We start from the raw sequence: 18,296 nt of genomic DNA, 5'->3' as shown, positions 1-18,296 counted from the left end.
CTGGACCCACAACCACACACCAGTCTAAGAATCAAAAGCAGCTTGGGCCTGCTGCTCAAGTAACTAAAGCCCAAAATTTCACTGAGAGCACCTAAATACCCTTTTGGATCCTAGTTGTATTTTACTATCATACTGGATAAATAAGGCCAAAAGCAAGCTGCATCATACATGAAGCTGAAAGTTAAAATACAGCCTCAGCTCCCATCCCAGAAAAAGCAATTATCTGTGAAGCGAATGGCAATGCAGCCCAACACCGTGCTTTCAAATAGAAGTCGACACAGTATTTTAAGTCAACAGTATAGTTTATGGAGGCTAGTGGGGCCACACAATTGTCAAGTCGCCTGGTAACCATAACTTGCTTGTTAGAAGTCTTAGAAACCTATCTATGAGAGAACTAGTTGAAATATTCTGAAAAACAAGATGTACCATACCTGCAAACTTATTCCAGTTTCCTCTTTGCTCTTCTTGCTCAAAGAAGTTAGTGTTAAATTCTGACTTCCTTCCTCAAATATTAGCTGCTTAGCTGCTTTGAAAGTAGACCTGCAGAAAACAAGTTTAAAAATTGGTCTTCAAGTTGGATATGAATTCTTTTAAAATGACTAGATATACCAGTAAATCTAAGCCGTGAATAGGTCCTAGAGATACTCTGTTACTTAACTAAGCTGAGTCCATTTCCTTGGTCAGACCTGTTCAATCAACTCCTTAAATGGAAAATTGGATAATTATAAGTAGGTGCTTTGGGAGGCAACAAAGGTCTCCCCTTAACAAAACTGTGTTGTTTTCATTTTATTTAAACTACAAAACCCACAGAATTTCAACAAACCAAGACATGGCACACTGCCACTTGCCACTGAGATAGTCTCTACATTAAGGCAGGGATGGAATTTACTGAAGCCAATGGGACAAAACCATCTGATTGGTGGAAGTTAATGGATTTTGTTTGAAAGCAGTATTGATTTTTAGCATGAGGAACTCATGCTGAAACAAAATAACCAGTGCAATTTATCCAAGAGGAGAATCCTTTGAATCAGACTCATCCCACACGCACGTATATCAATGTATTTTAGTTTAACATAAATGAGAATAGGCTGTATTTAACACTAGTACCTTGCTTGCTGTTTGTCTGAATTTATCTTGTCTGCATAGATTTCTGTGTAGAGCAAAGCTGTGAAGTGAGCAGCACAAGACTGAGCTGCCATGGCAACCTGAAGGTAGTCAAGTTCCAGCCAAAAGCTGTCACTGAAGACTGTACTTGAAGGACTCCTGAACAAAATATTAAGCACAAGTGCATTCATCTCACTTTATAAAACGGCTTTAAATTGAAAGCAGCACATGTTCTATAAATCTATAACCTATTCCCCATTATTATTTTGTCAGGACTATAACAGTCATTGCTTTAAAAAATAACATAGAATTATTTGACATCCTTAGAAAGATTTTAGAAGTTGCTTCAACTTAATCAACAAACACAATTCTGGGCTAAATACAAAGCCACTTTCAATGGCTGTTTTGTTATTGACAATTGAAACAGGTCTTCTAAATATATAACAATATATAACAGGTCTTCTAAATGCAATTGACTGGAAGGGCCCAGGTCCTTTGGTAAAACTGGTGGGGTTTGGTTTTTTTGCAGGTATACTTTGCAACAGGTCATTGACACAAAAATTATGCATTAGTGGTGGGTTTAGAATGGACCATCCACACAATATTCTGCTTTATTAAAGGTAAAGGTACCCCTGCCCGAACGGGCCAGTCTTGACAGACTCTGGGGTTTGTGCGCCCATCTCACATCTATTGGCCGGGGGCCAGCGCTGTCCGCAGACACTTCCGGGTCACGTGGCCAGCGTGACATCCCTGCTCTGGCGAGCCAGAGCCGCACACGGAAACGCCGTTTACCTTCCCGCTGGTAAGCGGTACCTATTTATCTACTTGCCCCCGGGGGTGCTTTGGAACTGCTAGGTTGGCAGGCGCTGGGACCGAGCAGCGGGAGCGCACCCCGCCGCGGGGATTCGAACCGCCGACCTTTCGATCGGCAAGCCCTAGGCGCTGAGGCTTTAGCCCACAGCGCCACCCGCGTCCCTATTCTGCTTTATTAGTTGCTCTAAAAGGGTAACCTAGAGTTATGGCATTATTGCCATTTGGAGGGGAACTCTTGTGACAAAAAGGGGACAAAAAAAGACAACACAGAACATGTGTAGTATGCTACAGGACATTTACTGTTTGGAAATGAAACAGTGCCACTGCCCCCAAATGTTTGAAGGCACAAACAGTATTGAAAGAGGCAACATGTGTAACCACCCCATATCATCATGAGCACAAATCATTGTGAATGCAAAAATAACAAAGAAATCTGAGAGCCCTCCCTTCAATGTCTAAATAGACCTCTGTTGTAAAATTAAAGTATAATAACATAAAGGCTAACACAGCAACTTCATCCACCTCTTTTGCCGTCTTAAGAAGTCAACAACAGCGAGCATTGTCCGTCGAGATATTTTATCCAAACTTCCATGAACCACGGTTTGTGAATCTGCATTGGGGAAAAACTTTAGTCAGAAGGCTACTGATCTGATGTACAATAACAACTCTGAATTAGGTAAGTTAATAACAACGAAAACCAAAATAGTAAGGGATGTTATGCTTAAGTTTTCAATGTTCTTTTGAATCACCCTGATAAGTAACTCCTCTGGTAAGTCACGAATACATATATTTTAAATGAGAAAATGGTGTGTGAAATACAGAAGTACCCCCACAGCTATTAAGAAAGTGGTTTATAGCAAAGCAGGAGTCTGAACCATCTATTAAACTATGCTGTCTCTGCTATTTAACAAAAAGAAATAGCTTTGACTCTTCTGTTATTTCTTAACAATGTTAGTTCTCCGTTGGCTCAGCTGACAAACTAGCAACATTTCGCTCTTCCTCGTCTTAAAACTCTTTCCATTCTAGCTGATCATTACCAGAGCCCTACAACTAAGAACCAATGCTTGAGTTGGGTTTTCCCCCATCCTCTTTCTCAATATCTTGCATGCCATTTCTTTCAATTATTAGTCTTTATTTTTAAGAATGGGGGGAAATGCTTTAAATGGAGCAGCAATTTTGCCTGCTCAAATCCCACCTAAGCTCACCCTTACATGCATAATATCTTGGTTGAGGCACAGGAAAAGCTTTATGGCGTTACCTGGATCTGAATTTGCAGGTGTAGATGGCCTACTGGGAGATAATGCATATTTGCAACAGGTGGTAAAAAACATCTGAATGTGTGTTGATAAAAGAGACTGCGCAGATTCATCTAAGTCATGAAGTAAGATGTCATGAATCAAATATGGAAGGACAGCCTGACAAAAAGCAGTTTGAACCTAGAACACAAAGAAAGAAATTGCTTGAACACATTATTAGTTTCAGTTTGCCTTTAGCAGTCACCTTTACTCTTATACTAAGTTATAACAAAGCATTCCATATATTGTTCATTCAAAAAGTTCACACACCTCCTAAATGACATGGGGAAAGAGAAAAATATGTAGTAAGATGAAACTTTAAAATAGGAAGGTGACAGGGCAATAGAATGTAATCCTACCAACAAACTTATTTTACCTTACACAGTGGCTTCAGAAAAAGAAGGGGTTCACTTTTTATCCTTCCACTATCCAACAAGGCACAAGTCAAGGTCTTAATCCAAACATCATGGCTTTCACCTTGAGGAATCCACAGGTTTGTATTATCCAGATCTTCGGAAAGAGGGTCTCTTGCTTGTTCGGGCACCTCCAAGAACTAAATATCATTTTGTGTTGTTGTTGTTTTAAAAAAGAAATGAAGTGTCTGTTAAAATTCCTTAAGCAGCATTACACAGCCTTCTCTCCTGAACCACCAACTCCAGCCTCTATTAAGGCAGCTCACAATCCCTTTATCTCACTATGCAGAACCGCTGGGACAAAGAGACTTGTATTTTAAAAGCTCTGGAAAATCCAGGAGTGATTCAGACTACTTCAGATATTTGGACACGCCTCTGGAAATGTCTGGGAGCAGCTACTGGTCCAAGATAGTCTTATCAATTAAGACAGGAGAGTTAGGGTTCTGCATCTAGTTTTATAATACAGTCCAAAGCACAATACCTTTTTCTAGTTTTATAATACAGTCCAAAACACAGTACCTTTTTCTTAGACACCCTGAAAGGATGAAGGTATACCAGCATGGGATCGGTCTCGGTTTTGTAAATATCCCAAAATCGATGTCCAGTTTCAGTGGCTAGAATGTTTTTCAAACATGCAACAGCAGCAGATCGAACGTCAATACTGAAAAAAGTAACTCTTTAGAAATTGGATATTGTCATCTCAGATTTATTTAAAGGCAACATTTACACACCATGTTAAATTTTCTCCTGTATACTTACCATTGATCTATTAAAGTATTATTTATGAGAGTTAACATTATGAAGACCCATTGAAGTTCTCGGTCTTCAAACAGATCAACCGCACTTGAGGATGAAGCACTTTTAGTGTGCTGCAACGCTGTGGTGGAAAAATTGATAGGACCAATTTCTCCCAAACAACTTCCAACTGCATCTACAAATGTAATAATAATATTAATAAATTTTATTTATACCCCACCCTCCCCAGCCAAGACCGGGCTCAGGGTGGCTAACAACCAATAATAAAAACAAGTTGATTAAAATACAATTTAAAAGATTAAGATACAACATAAAAACATTAGGATGCAGCCTCTTCACAGGAGGAGAAAGGAAAAAGAAAGAGGGGGAGGGAATCAAACTGATTCTAAGCCAAAGGCCTTAGAATGTAGACATTCATACGATGCTTTTCATATTTCACTGGTGCTTTTCATATTTCACTGGTGCTTTTCATATTTATGTACAAGATATATGTACTACAACTGGACAGCTGCCCCTTCAACATGAAAATATAAAAGGTAGTATTCTACTGTTTTAATATGTTGCGTTTTCTCTGTAATTTCCACTACAGGGGTTCTATTTTGTATAGAATTCAAGGGCTAGGCCTAAGGATTGCAGTGATAGCACCAGTGTGTATACACAGGGCAGGGAAAACTGTTTCCATCACATATGTTCCCTGAATTCTTATTGGTTAATAGCAGCAATAGCTTACAAGACAAGAGAAAGGATGAAAAAAAGGGAGGGAGTTCTCCCCCCCAAATTTCTTTGCACTCAGAATTTCAATTGGTGCTGTTATACTGTGAGGGGCTTATTGAGCTTTGAGAACCAGCACCAGTACTATTTTGAGAAAACATTTTGAAAAACCAATACATTCCAGTTTTAGAAATACTCAGATGGCAAGGATTATTTAGCAATTTAGGAAAGCAGATACTTTTTACAGGAGACAAAGGAAGTAATGCAAAGATGAAGTATTATTAACTAAATCTTGTTTTTCAAGCTTTAATAAAAGTAACTATTTAGTAAAGAGTCCTTTTTTAAAAAGCTAACAGCGCAATATCAGGTTTCTAGGTCCCATCTTTCAACATTCCAGTCAAAATTTCTCTGAAGTTATTTACTGGTATAAAAATATTAAATGTTGTATGTATTTGCAACATAATCTAATTTTTACTAATTCTCTTCAAAAGAACTCTACTCATCTGAATAGCTAAATTTCTTACCCAAGGCTCTATTGGTAGAATTAACAGCTGTTTTTGAAAGTTGTAAGAAACACGCTATCAGCTTCACCATTATACAGTCCTTTGGGTTTTCTACAGTTGGGTGTAAAAAGCATTAAAAGCAATATTAAGTGAATGAATTATTATGGTCACAGACCAATAAAATTAAATATACAATTAAAATTATACAATTAAAAACAGACATTAAATATACAGATTACACATGTAAGATTTACAAATGCTATTAATTTAAACATTTTTCATTTGAAGAAAAAAAAAACCAACTACCCCACAATATCCATAACAACCATGTGTGGAAAGTTGTAACCAAACAAATTTTAAAAATTCTTCTTAAATGCCAGTGCTTTGAAATACACAGAACCTGTTAAAAGGTAAATGAAATTATATTTACAGAAACTCACAGGACTTGCCGAACTGCATTTCAAACATCATATTAATTAGTCTTTAGTATGATACGCCAACACTATCCCCAATGACACAAGGCAATTCATCAGTGAAAGAGGAAGGGAGGCTCTAGAAAGTAAGGAGATTGGCCAGGGCAGATTTATTTCTATCTTTGCTTTCTCCAATGCTATTTTCTGAAGTGTGTTGTGAACAAACTAAAAAAGGACAGCACTTTTTAAATTGTGGTACCCATTACGAAATGCATTCTCAATGTTATGTTTTGCCTAGTGCCTTCCTCATCATCCTCTAGATTAGAAACAGTTTCTCCCTAATTCTTCAACTGATATTTATTTTTGCTTATTGCATTGTATACAAAACAGAAACTTTCCTCGTATCTGGTTTAGTTCGTATTAGGGTTGATCATGCATCCATGCTGCCCTCAGGTTAGTCATCCCCCCCGCAATATGCAGTACTCCCAGGAATTTAAAAAGCAGTCTCAAACCCATACCGTGAAATTCTTTCATAAGGTCCTTCATTTGTTCTTTATGCTCCTTAAGTCGTTTACGCAAATCATTTAAACCTTCAAGTCTCGTTAACAGTAGCGAATCAGAGGTATTTATGGACAGAAAATGGTTAATTTCCTGCAAACAACACACAGATTTTATAGTAAGGATACACACAATTATTAGGTACTGTTTTTCATAAAGCTCTACAATTAGATATAATCAAAAGGAGTTATACATGTTCATTATCTTAAAAAAAATGTAGAGACTCTGAATGGCTGAGTAATGTGTCAATTCTTATTGGGAAATTAACATCACTAAGATCAATGAGACTTACTCATGAGTAGATTATGAATAGGAAGACCTAACCCACTATGATTTCAAAGGCTTGAAAACTGATTGCATTACCTCCAGGAGAGAAAATCCACCATTACTGTATTTTATTTTTTGCTGAATAGCACGCAGGTCTTTAAAAGCAGGGTGATCCGGAAAAGGATCCAGATGTTTGATTGCCTGGTATAGGTTTTCATTGTCTTTGTTATCTATCACTAGGTATCTCAATAAGCCCAAGACCTAAACGAAAAGGAAAACAAAAGTGGAGGAACAAAGTAATGAAACCACTCTAGAAAGTCTTCAAGTTTTTGCATGGAAAAACAGCAATCACAATACTCTGATCCACAGTCTTCAGACTAGCTGCTCAGCAGTTACTTCCCTCAATGCTACCTCTAGGCATGGTGAGACTGGGAGCAGGCCAGAGGCTTGTGCATTTTCTTTTCTTACTGCACAGAAACCCATACCCAAACAGAAGATCCTGCACTTATTTGAATGCAAAATACTTCCCACTTCCATCCACTCCTTTGACGCTGAGCCTGTTTATCAGGCTCAATAGCCAATGTCAGGGAAGACCCTACATTTAAACTATAATCCTAACCTGGTTTATTAGGCAATAAGGCCCACTGAAGACAATGGGACTTACTTCTGAGCAACCATACCAAGGACTGTGCTGTTAATTCCTCAGTTCACATGTGCATTTCAATATGCTGTGAGCAGAACAAGAGGAAAGAGTGAAGATGATGTGCACGAGCCCAAGGCCTGCTTTTGATTTCACGGTGCATAAAGCGGAAAGGCAGAAGTAGCATCTAAATATCCACAGTGGCCACATGTGCACATCACAATAAGACAGGGCTGCTGGCTTACTGTGATTTAAAGGAAACGAACAGAATGCTAGTGCATGTTGCCTGACCACTCCTACTTTACTTTTTTAAATGTAGATGTTAGTGACAAAGGTTATGTATGGACCTTCTCAGACTGACTGCAAACGAACTATTCTGACATCACAAATTCCTCTACGTACTACATACGGCCTTTCACAGCCTGCAGCTTTTACATTTAAATATATCAGCTGGCTGCAAAAAAATAGCAAAACTATTTAACAGAATTTTATAACATTAGTAATATAATTATATGCAGTAGATTAGCGTAACACATATCAGTTCTTGCCTTTAAATATATCTAAATGCAAATACTGCAGCCCACAGCTCACAGATTTAATGACACAGACACGCTAAGACTCATAATTAAGATGAGCAAGCATAGAGCCCTGATTGTATAATTTACTTCTTCACTGGCAAGCATTTTGAGCATAATTATCCATATTCGCCTAAAAAGAAAAAAAGAAGCATTTAAATAATGCAGATAGTTAAGTTGTTCAACTTTCCTACCAATTAAGTAGACATTTAAGGCAATTTAAGGCAGACATTTAGTTAAGCTTGGGGAAGAAACAGGAATTCATCCCTGATCTCACACTGAGTGTCTGAGATGCAGCACAGGTCAAGGAGAAGATCTTACTCCTTGCAGAGGAGTGAGGAAGATAACTGGTGACCAAAATTTGTGGGCATACACATGTAATGGCAATAGGATTCAAAAAACTGTGCAATTAGTTGTGTGCTTCTTAAAACAGCAGCTACTAAACCTGAAGATTTTGAGATTGAGGGGATCTCAGAAGTTTGGAATATTGCCTGGGGCTTTAAAAATACTCTTGTGCATACCTTATTACAGTAATCCTGCAACTTACACACATTTAACGTGTGTATTCAGCTTTAGGTGCTTGGGATTTTTTTAAAGAGGTAAAAAGGGCGGGCATCCAGGGGAAAAAAACTTCAGCAATCCCACCTGCTATTGCTCCCTACGTTGTTTTGACTATACACGGTTTTTGTTCCATGCACTATCCTTGGAACATAACCCCTGAATAAGTTGTGGGTTTACAGTAATTGCCTTTTAAAACTGTTACTAATTGATTTTTGCATTTATATTGGTTGCTTCGTTAAGTGTTCTCAGGTGGAAAGGCGGAGTACACATATTCTAAACTGACCCAAGTAAACCTAAATCAAGCAAACATAAAATGCCTAGCAAGTGCAGCTGATTAAAACTTACTTCTTCTTGGGTTTCAGGTTGTTCTCCAACTATGGGAATCAGTGTCCCCACAACAACATGGAGGTGACTCCCTAGGGCATCTCCACAATATATTACTGCTGTATGGCAAACACGGCTGAGAAGGTCACAACATAGCAAGAAGCTCCGGAGGGATATCCCTTTGAGAGGAACAGGCCTAAAACACATTTTAAAAAATGAAGCAGCTTAGGGGAGCTACAATACGCACTTTAATCAACACAGTATATCCAGACAAGGTGGTGATGTACAAATGATTTTTACAACAGGAGAAAGTGTCCTATGCTCCCCTGTCTTCCCTCTCCCTCAAATGAAAGCAATGCCACTTTCTCCCAGAATGATGAGGACTCTTTGAGTCCGCTCAGTCAACCAGCTACAAATCCACCTAACAGTTACCTCATCCAACCCACATTCTCCACAAGAATATCATGCATCCAGTGTATCTTGATTTCACTAAGGCTTTTGACAAAGTCCCTCACAGTATCATTGAAGGTCTTTGAAAGCTTAATACTTTAAACCACCAATCAAGCTCATGGTTTACTGGTATTGGACTTACTGGTATTGGACAAGGTTCAATCTCCATTTATAGGAATCTTGAATAGTAAGGCCTGAGCTTGACCTCTTTAAATACCAGTCACAGCTGATAGCCATAGACAAGGTGGGCTGTACCATTGTAAGGCAACTCCATAAATGCTATGATGCCCAATCCCAGTTACTGAAGTATTTTCACACTGGACATGTGTATAATAATAGTACATGATACTCATACCTGTTGCTGATGTGGTAAATCGTAGTATAAATCACATCCCGGAGTACAAAAGCCCATGCTCCTCCTAAACCATCCTTTATTTTTTCCAGTAATAATTGAACAAAAAAATGATATATCATAATAATTCTATGTCTTTTGTATATATTATTTGTTTCAGATGCTTGCTTACATATGGCAAATAAGATTTTTTGGAATGACTCCTGCAGAAAAAAAGATAGAACATTAGATAGTAATCTCTGGGGATTTTCTGTTTTACATTGTCTGGAATTAGATCTGATGATTAAAAAGAAAAATGACAGCCAGCTATCTAATTCTACCCTTCCCTCCCTTGCCCCCAACATCTTATCCCTGTCCTGAAGTCATGATGGCATGCATTTCCCCACCACCTGACATTACAGGTGAACATTTGAGGGAGACAAGGAAATGAGCCATATTGTGACATTAGGGTAAACTAGCTGGCATTACAGAAGAGGAAGGAGCAAACAGGTTATTGCAGATTTATTACAGTGGACGATGAAGTTGGACTAATAAATCTACTATTCAGGTAAGACCAGTAGTTCTTCTTTAAGCAGCACCTGCATGTAGGTCACAATGTGTGTCACAAAACTGAAATCAGTTACTTACAGGGTGCTTGGAAAGAATTGCTACAAGACCTTTTGATTTTGTTTTATGACAACTGCTGATGTAATCCAATGTTGCTTTGATGACACGTGATGGAAAATGAGGAGGATTAGGAGTGGGATCCAGATCCCTGGAAAAAAAATGCAAACCTTTCAAAGCCTTGATGAGTCCCCAAACAAAAATCTTCTGTGAAAAGAAATATGAACAGATTGGACTGAAATACTGATTCATTTCTCAGCTGGGAGGAAACAAACTAACTTATACAGGGTGAGTCCTTTAAAAGAGGCCCTGTGGATAGAGAGTACACATGTTCCACGGGGCCTCTTTTAAAAGACAAATGCTGTATTTAAACAGGTGTTTTAATATTACCTATTCTATATCTTATATTCTATATTCAGATATATTCTATATCTGAGACTCCAATATTTTGGCCACCTCATGAGAAGAGAAGACTCCCTGGAAAAGACCCTGATGTTGGGAAAGATGGAGGGCACAAGGAGAAGGGGACGACAGAGGACGAGATGGTTGGACAGTGTTGTCGAAGCTACCAGCATGAGTTTGACCAAACTGTGGGAGGCAGTGGAAGACAGGAGTGCCTGGCGTGCTCTGGTCCATGGGGTCACGAAGAGTCAGACACGACTAAATGGCTAAACAACAACAACAACATTTCTATATCTCCTCTCTTTTTCTCTCTCTCTACTGCTGATCTAATCTGGATAACAGTTTATTATCTAGGGACAATTTGCTGACTCACCACTGAGCTGAAAGTATAAAGACAGACTCCAGTTTAATTTCAAACATATGAGTGTGTACACCAAGCGCACACTGGGGAAATATGACTGCTTGCCTTTCTGTGTCCACATGCTGCAATGTGTGCATGAATATATTTCTATACACAGTGAACTAGAGAAAAGGAACTGAAGAATCATACTGTGCTAACACCCATAGAAATATCTATAAGCAAGACATTATACATTGATAGACCACAAACTATTGTGCAATCACATGGTGCATTTTGTCACTGGTGAACAGACCTCAAAAGTTGCAAAGTAGGATCACAATTGGAGAGCAATGTTTGCTTTAAGTAAAGGTAAGAAATAAAAAGACTGCAAGAGAGAGAAATTCATCAACTTCCTTTGCAGCATCAACAGTTCCTGCCTTCAAGCAGTTGGAGGAACACAGTCCTACCCAGAGATACCCTAATACCCAACAGGGAAGGCTTACTTTGGGGGAAATGGGCAGTTGCGACAAGAGCACTAACATAATTTCTTTCCGTGTACATACAAATATCAAAAAGATAAAGGTCACACCATGACCCTGCACCCAGGCTCCTTAGAGGCAGAGTCCTCCGGCACCTGCAGTTCTCTACTCTCTGGTTCTTCCCTTGTGAGTCTGTAGACACAGGAGGCTACCCGGATTCCCCCAATGAGAGACCTCTGCCACTGGATTCTTATGGCTGATCCAACAAAATCCTTGGGTGATCAACAGAGATCCCCACAGCTGGAAACCCAATTACTCTGAAGGAGCTACAGTGGAAGGCACCAGCCATTCAATCAGCCAGCACTAAGTGGGTGGGCATCCAGTTGCTCTGCACTGAAACAACTTGAATGTTTGGATTCACCTACAGGAGCACTATCCATGGTTCTGAACCCACACCCTGGTCTCCTTCCAAGTTGCCTTGCAACCAGGAGCGCCTAGCCTCTGCTTCTTTGAGCCATCACCTTTTCTCAGTGGTGGGCATCCCCATGAACTACAAGTGAATTTTACGACCTAATGCTATGTGTAGGTTCATGCGATTAACAGATTTTCCTGCTCTTAAGGTACTATTACTGACTCACCACTTTCTCAAATAGAAAACAGTTTGTCAGACCATCAAACCACTACATACCATCCCCGTTTCTTAAATATTTGCTTACAAAGGTTAAATAACCAACGTGTTATAACTGGCAGAGGATGGGAAACTGTACCCTGTAAATCTTGTTAGAACAGAATCTTCTTGTGCTGCGATACCGACTGACTCATGCAGTGTCATCAATACCTCCACTACAATCTCTGGTAAATTACTATGAAATAAATTGTCAATCAGCTGTAAAAACAAAACAAAACAACACAGGTTTAGTTTTATTTTAAATGTGAAATACAATACAAGGCTGGTTATTACACATCCTGTCAGTCTCCATGCTGTGTTATATTCAAAAGTATTAAACTCAAAAACTGGACAGCTTACCTACTTGCCCACCACCGTGCATATGATCTCCTCCTCCTCATTACTATTATTTTGTTTATGAATTGCTTCCTATGAAGGAGGAGGTTCTTTAAAGCAATACTCTGTCTGATGCATGAATAGGGGGCACCTTCCATTTCTCCCCAAGAGCAACAACCTACCCCAGCAAAGCATCCTTAAAACAAGCTGGGAGGAAAGTTCATTTAAGGCAACTTTGCCATTGGGGGCGGATGGCACAGATTAACATTTATCCCAAATTCCAAAAAAAAACATCTTTAAGCGCCTCCTTTTCAAAAAGGCTGCCCTTAGATTGTTCTCCTGCACCATCTGGTGGCTAATCAGCAAACTGCTTTTGGTTCCTACAGACAGCACCACATTTGTTGCTTTCTCCCATTTTACAGGGGTTGCACATCAATTAAGCTCCGTGGGGTGATTCAGACCTCAGCCATCTAAAACTGGGGGGGGGGGGGAGGGAATCCGTATGAGAATATGCCTGCCCTCATCTCAACTACGGCCAGGATTAACAGGGTTTAGAGCTGCAGCGTTACTGCAATCCAAGATGGGTATTCTTGGCTGCTCGTGAAAGGTTGGTTCAGAGCCAGTCAGAGTTGCTTGCTACTGAACAGCACACTGCTGCATGGCTTCTAAGCAGTCTCACATGCTTTTACATCTTTGTTGGTAGCATGTTTCCCTGAAGGAGCCATTGAGGAGAGGCATTGAGGGAGGGGAAGAGTTAGAAAAACTAAGTTGGGGAAGGAAGGCCTGAGCTATGAAGCAGAAAAATGAGAAGAGGAATGTATCTTCTGCTCTCCTCTTCTGCAAGGTAGGAAGTGAATACAAAAGAGCTAGCAGAGCTAGCGGGAAGAAGGGGCTAAGTCAAAAGGCTTACTGGCTTCTGTGCAATGGGAAGGGACACAAACCCCAGTAAGCGCTGTATGCCTCTTAAGCCAAACAGCAGAACACAGAGCATTTTAGGAGAATCGTCTAGGAATTCCAACAAGTTTATAAAAAAGTACCTGTTTTCCTAACAAGTTGTCATCTTTCAGCCTCTCATAGACTTCATGAGCTGTCTTTTCCTTTTGCGCAAACTCACCATCTTCATGATTTTCATAGGCAAAATAAGGGAGGATGTTGGCAAGTATTTTGGGGAAACAATGTGCCAAGAGCTGTTGCGTCCCTCTTTCAATCTTGTTAGCAATGGATGTAACCTCTTCAAACTGTTGCTTAACAACCAGTTGTGGAATCAAAACTTTGTAGCAGGATCTAAAATTAAGGATTTTCTTTAATTACGGCAAAACAATTGAGGGGGAAATTACACTTCAAGTATACAGTGCAAGCTACAGCAGAATCCAGCACCTGCATTCTTATGACAAATTATTCTTGAAAAGTTCATTTGATCACCTATTTCTAATTAGCTACTGACCAGTTATTTGCAGCAAGAGCAGTTTAATGTATGAAGGCTATTCCAAAATATTGGTATTGTAACTCAAAAACTATGGATCTTTCTGAGAATATGCTGCTTCAACCAATAAAACACAAAATGTGGCACCTGGCATATCGCTACTAAATATTTTGAGTGTTTCCAGATAAATAGTGGGGGAATCACACAAATGTAATTTAGAAGCATACCTGTAGAACTCATCCAAAGTACGGTAATTCAATAATATATATGGAAAATCCGAAAGGCTGTAGCTGCAGTTCAGCCATTGGTGAACAAGATAATCTAAGTGTGTATTCATGAAATCTTCCACACTTCTGTATCCAAGAGTACCAGGAATTCTTTCCAATACCTACATTCAAAAAAAGGGCAATTCCAAATGAGACCACCACTGGTAGTAACTATAACAACTCATAGTGGCTTCGTTCACATATCCCTAATTTGGGTGTAATGCTAAGCCAAGGAATGTGGTTTGTTTCCTCCACAAAGTAGGAGGAAAGAGTAAAAGATGTGATCACAGTAAACCATTAACTATTGATGTGCGATTGACGGCAGTGTCTATGAACTAAAGCAGTGTTTCCCAAACGTTTTTGGGCAACGGCACACCTGTTTACTGAAAAAAAATCTCGCGGCACACCACCATTAAAGCCCCGCCCCGTGACGTCAGCGCGCAGCGTCACGCCGGGAGGGACGCACAAAAGTGAAAGTTTTTTCCCTCCCCCTTGCCGGGGAACCTCCAAGCTTTGGGCAGGCAGGCAGGCAGAGCTGGGAAGGGGGTTTCCAGGGGACACGGCAGCTCCTCGAAAGGCTTCTCTCAGCTGCGCTCAATCCTCCTCGGAGAGGATTTCCCCTCCGGTCCCATGCCTTCGTTTGGGGCATCGCTCCGGCTGCTCCCTCTCCCGCCGCGCAGGAGCGATGCCTCTCTCTGGCTCTCCCTCCGCACAGGCTGAGGGAGGGAGGGAGGTGCGCGTGTGACCCGTCTCTGCTGGGAGACCAAACCCAGCGAGGCAGAGTCGCGCGGAGGCGCCCAGGCAGCGCTGCCGGCTGCGAGGAGGAGCGCCAGGCAGCAGCAGGAGGCGCGGCCTCTCCTCGCCGCCGCCGCCCCGCCTCTCGCCGCCCGACTCGCCCGCCTCCCTCCAGGCATCTCGCGGCACACGAGGCAACGTTTCACGGCACACTCGTGTGCCGCGGAACACCGGTTGGGAAACACTGAACTAAAGCTCCTACCAGGAATTAACACTATGGAGAAAAACGAGTAGTGGCTCAGACCTATTTAGTACAACCATTTTATACAGAACCACAAAACCATGGACATTTTTATGGGTTCAAATCTAAGTAATACGGAAATTCTTTGAAAAGTGTTTGAAGGTTTTTTTAAGCCCTGCACGTTCATTTAGAGTTTTTAACTGTGTGCTTTCCCATACCTTCCTTACAAGGTGAGGCTCTAATCCATTCTCTTTTACACACTGGAAAACTGCAAACAGTGCCTGCTTTTCACACACAGGACTGCAGCGTAAAATCATCGTTATTAACATAAGAAGAACTGATTTTCTATTATACTCTTCATCAGGAAGATTCTCTTGGTTCACAGAGCCATGTGCCTGTAAGAAGAAAACACTGAATGAAGACGAACTTTTAATATATTTAAGTGATAGATATAATTTAAAAATTCCCTCAACCATTTATATTTTATTAAAATACGATCCTGAAGTTGAGATGTCAGAAATAATCCAATAGGTCTACTTTGCAGCAATCATTTTTATGTTTTCCTACTGGAAGTTTACAGGCCTCATGCAAAACCTAAGCATGATTTTCCCCTTACGCTTAACCCACACATACCAATTAAATGAGATAAGAGCACCATTGTTTTTGAGTGAAACAAACACTCAAGACCCCTATTCCAGGAAAGCTTGCAGAGTGAAGCTGTGTTAAAATTGTAGAGATAAATACAATAGTTTATCTGATGAAATTAAAGGCCACAGCGAAAAGGAACATTTAATCAAAGAAAAAATGTACAAGAGGGGTTCAGCACAACAAATCTGAAATGTTTAACACAAAGTAGACTAATGATATTAATAATAATAATAATAATAATCCTTAGCATTACTCTTAAACATGATAGCTCTTTTCCAGTAACAGCACAACTAATGAAACAACTTCATTTAAGTCACTATGTAGCCTGTGCACCTGGTAAGTGAATGGAAATATATTCAATTTATTGTATTACCTAGTTGGAAGATTAATTAGAAGCAAAGACTTAAAAACAGGCAAATCCAACTAAACTTCAGTGGATTTGGGGGGGAAATGGTTAAAAAGGACACCCAAAAACAACTTCCAATGAGTAAGAGAAAATGTTACAGTGGAAATGTGTATGTGTGCTGGGGGGGGGGGAATGTATTACCAATTTCTTTGTTCCTTCTTGAACTGTGAGATACAAGTTCTCAAAAGCCCTTTGCTGGAGCTTCAATGGAAGAGCATTCAGTAAGCCAGTTGAATCTCTCAGCTTCACATCTTGAAACAAACTTAGGATCAAGCAGGGAGAAAAATAAAATTAGAATGATTTACAACATTCTCTGTTTTCTAAAATAAAGCCTTAAAGGCATTTAATTTTGAGAACCCTTCTGTAGTTCTTGGGGGTGCCCCCCTACGTTTGTGATTAAGCAATTGTCACTTTGAATCCCTTCCCAGAGGGAATGAGTTTGCATAGCAAAAAGAAAAAGCAAGGGGCCTCCATCAAAGATATACACCTCATAGTCCAGCTGTTTAAGAGCCATCTCCCATCATTTTCTTTAAAGGTTTCTTGTAAACTTCTGAACTAGATATTTGGCATTTTGTCAATAGTATCTATTTCTCTTGCAGTTAGCAACAAAGTAATAATAATAATAATATTAATAATATTAATAATAAATATAATAAATTTTATTTATATCCCGCCCACCCCAGCCGAAGCCGGGCTCAGGGCGGCTAACAACAATAAAATATTGCAACATTCTAAAAACATTTCATTATAAAAATTAATTAAAATCCAGTTGATGGCAACCATTAAGCTTAAGTTCTGTAAAGATTGCCAAAGGAGGGAGTCAGGCTGCGCTCTGACCAAAGGCCTGGTGGAGCAGCTCTGTCTTGCAGGCCCTGCGGAAAGATGTCAAATCCCGCAGGGCCCTAGTCTCTTGTGACAGAAGAGAGGTAGAAGCTGGATATCCAGTCCTACCATAAATCTTTGAGAATATCCCTAACTAAAGAAATATATGAGAAACAGCAAGCATGGTTTTGAACTGGTGCTTAGACTGTTTAACTTCTACATGAACGTCTTTCTGGGAGATGGTAAAGAAAAAACGCTAAGCAATTCTGAATTTTTGTATGCTACCTTTATGTCAAATAATTAAACCACAAAGGCATACCTGCTTATTGATTTAGCTGCAATCATGCAAACTTGAAAACTGCTATCTGCGAGGAAGTGGGGGAAAGCATCACGCACAGGGAGTTCTTCACCATTAACATCAAGCACGGCCCACTTTGAATGAGGATCAACCTGGTGGGGGGAAAGAGAGAAAATGTTAACACTACATTTTTATGGAACTTGGGAGAGCCAACAAAAACCTTTTGTTTAAATATTTCTAGCCACTGACTTACCTGAAGTAAGGCTTTCATACAATTCACTAAGGCAATTCTTACGGGAGCTGTGTATTTTCCTTTATTTGCTAATTGCCTGGAACAAACAATATTTTATGATAAATTTCAAAGAGGCAAAGAAGTCAATACTTTTGGCAGATCACTCAGAATAAGAAAGAAAAAAAAAGTATTTATTTCCATGCTTCAAAACTTCTTGGCTAGTTTTTAATTTATGCAGAGTTCAAGAACTGATAATATGAACAACTTTCTGATCAAGCTAATGTTGCCTGCTGCTTCCTTCCTGGAAGCAAAGTGTTCTTGTCTAAACTAAACATTCATTCCTTACACCATTCACAACTAATACACATTACGCTGAGGGCACTTAAGACTAGTATACTTTGAGAAATGTTATAAAATTTTATAAATATAAATACAGTTAAAAAAATAGAGCATATCCTTGGAAACCAGATTGGAGGCACTGAAAGAACAAACACGAATATTTCATATAGAAATAACATACATACATAATAAAAAATATGGAAGGGTATGCTCAATCAATAAGACCGTTGATACTTACCATGAACAGGATTTCTTGGGCCTATATGAGCTGATGCCAAGGATAGTATTTAGCTCCCTCTAGCAGTCACGGGTGGCGCTGTGGGT

The 18,296-nt window shown here is 39.7% G+C and overlaps 1 protein-coding gene across 4 annotated transcripts in view; it reads right to left on the bottom strand.

Annotated features, from left to right (window-relative positions):
• ATM (ATM serine/threonine kinase) overlaps positions 1–18,296 on the bottom strand; it is a 57,420-nt gene that overhangs the window by 18,480 nt on the left and 20,644 nt on the right. For 3 of the 4 annotated variants that reach the window (XM_082220375.1, XM_082220376.1, XM_082220377.1), the window contains 20 exons: positions 17,655–17,730; positions 17,423–17,553; positions 16,423–16,543; positions 15,446–15,622; positions 14,213–14,373; positions 13,600–13,846; positions 12,327–12,445; positions 10,363–10,489; positions 9,739–9,938; positions 8,955–9,129; positions 6,930–7,094; positions 6,527–6,659; positions 5,617–5,706; positions 4,385–4,556; positions 4,145–4,286; positions 3,589–3,765; positions 3,176–3,353; positions 2,440–2,527; positions 1,108–1,263; positions 432–540 (listed from right to left, as the gene is read on the bottom strand). In XM_082220375.1, coding sequence (XP_082076501.1) covers positions 432–540; positions 1,108–1,263; positions 2,440–2,527; positions 3,176–3,353; positions 3,589–3,765; positions 4,145–4,286; positions 4,385–4,556; positions 5,617–5,706; positions 6,527–6,659; positions 6,930–7,094; positions 8,955–9,129; positions 9,739–9,938; positions 10,363–10,489; positions 12,327–12,445; positions 13,600–13,846; positions 14,213–14,373; positions 15,446–15,622; positions 16,423–16,543; positions 17,423–17,553; positions 17,655–17,730 — 2,944 coding nt within the window. Of the gene's footprint in view, positions 1–431; positions 541–1,107; positions 1,264–2,439; positions 2,528–3,175; positions 3,354–3,588; positions 3,766–4,144; positions 4,287–4,384; positions 4,557–5,616; positions 5,707–6,526; positions 6,660–6,929; positions 7,095–8,954; positions 9,130–9,738; positions 9,939–10,362; positions 10,490–12,326; positions 12,446–13,599; positions 13,847–14,212; positions 14,374–15,445; positions 15,623–16,422; positions 16,544–17,422; positions 17,554–17,654; positions 17,731–18,296 lie in introns of those variants that run through there. The other variant, XR_014219060.1, reaches the window with a different exon arrangement.

The sequence above is a fragment of the Podarcis vaucheri genome (genome assembly GCF_965113315.1).
Source record: "Podarcis vaucheri genome assembly, chromosome: 4".
Lineage (NCBI taxonomy): Eukaryota > Metazoa > Chordata > Lepidosauria > Squamata > Lacertidae > Podarcis > Podarcis vaucheri.
Note: the sequence above shows the minus strand (reverse complement) of the source record. Positions and strands in the feature narration are given on the sequence as shown.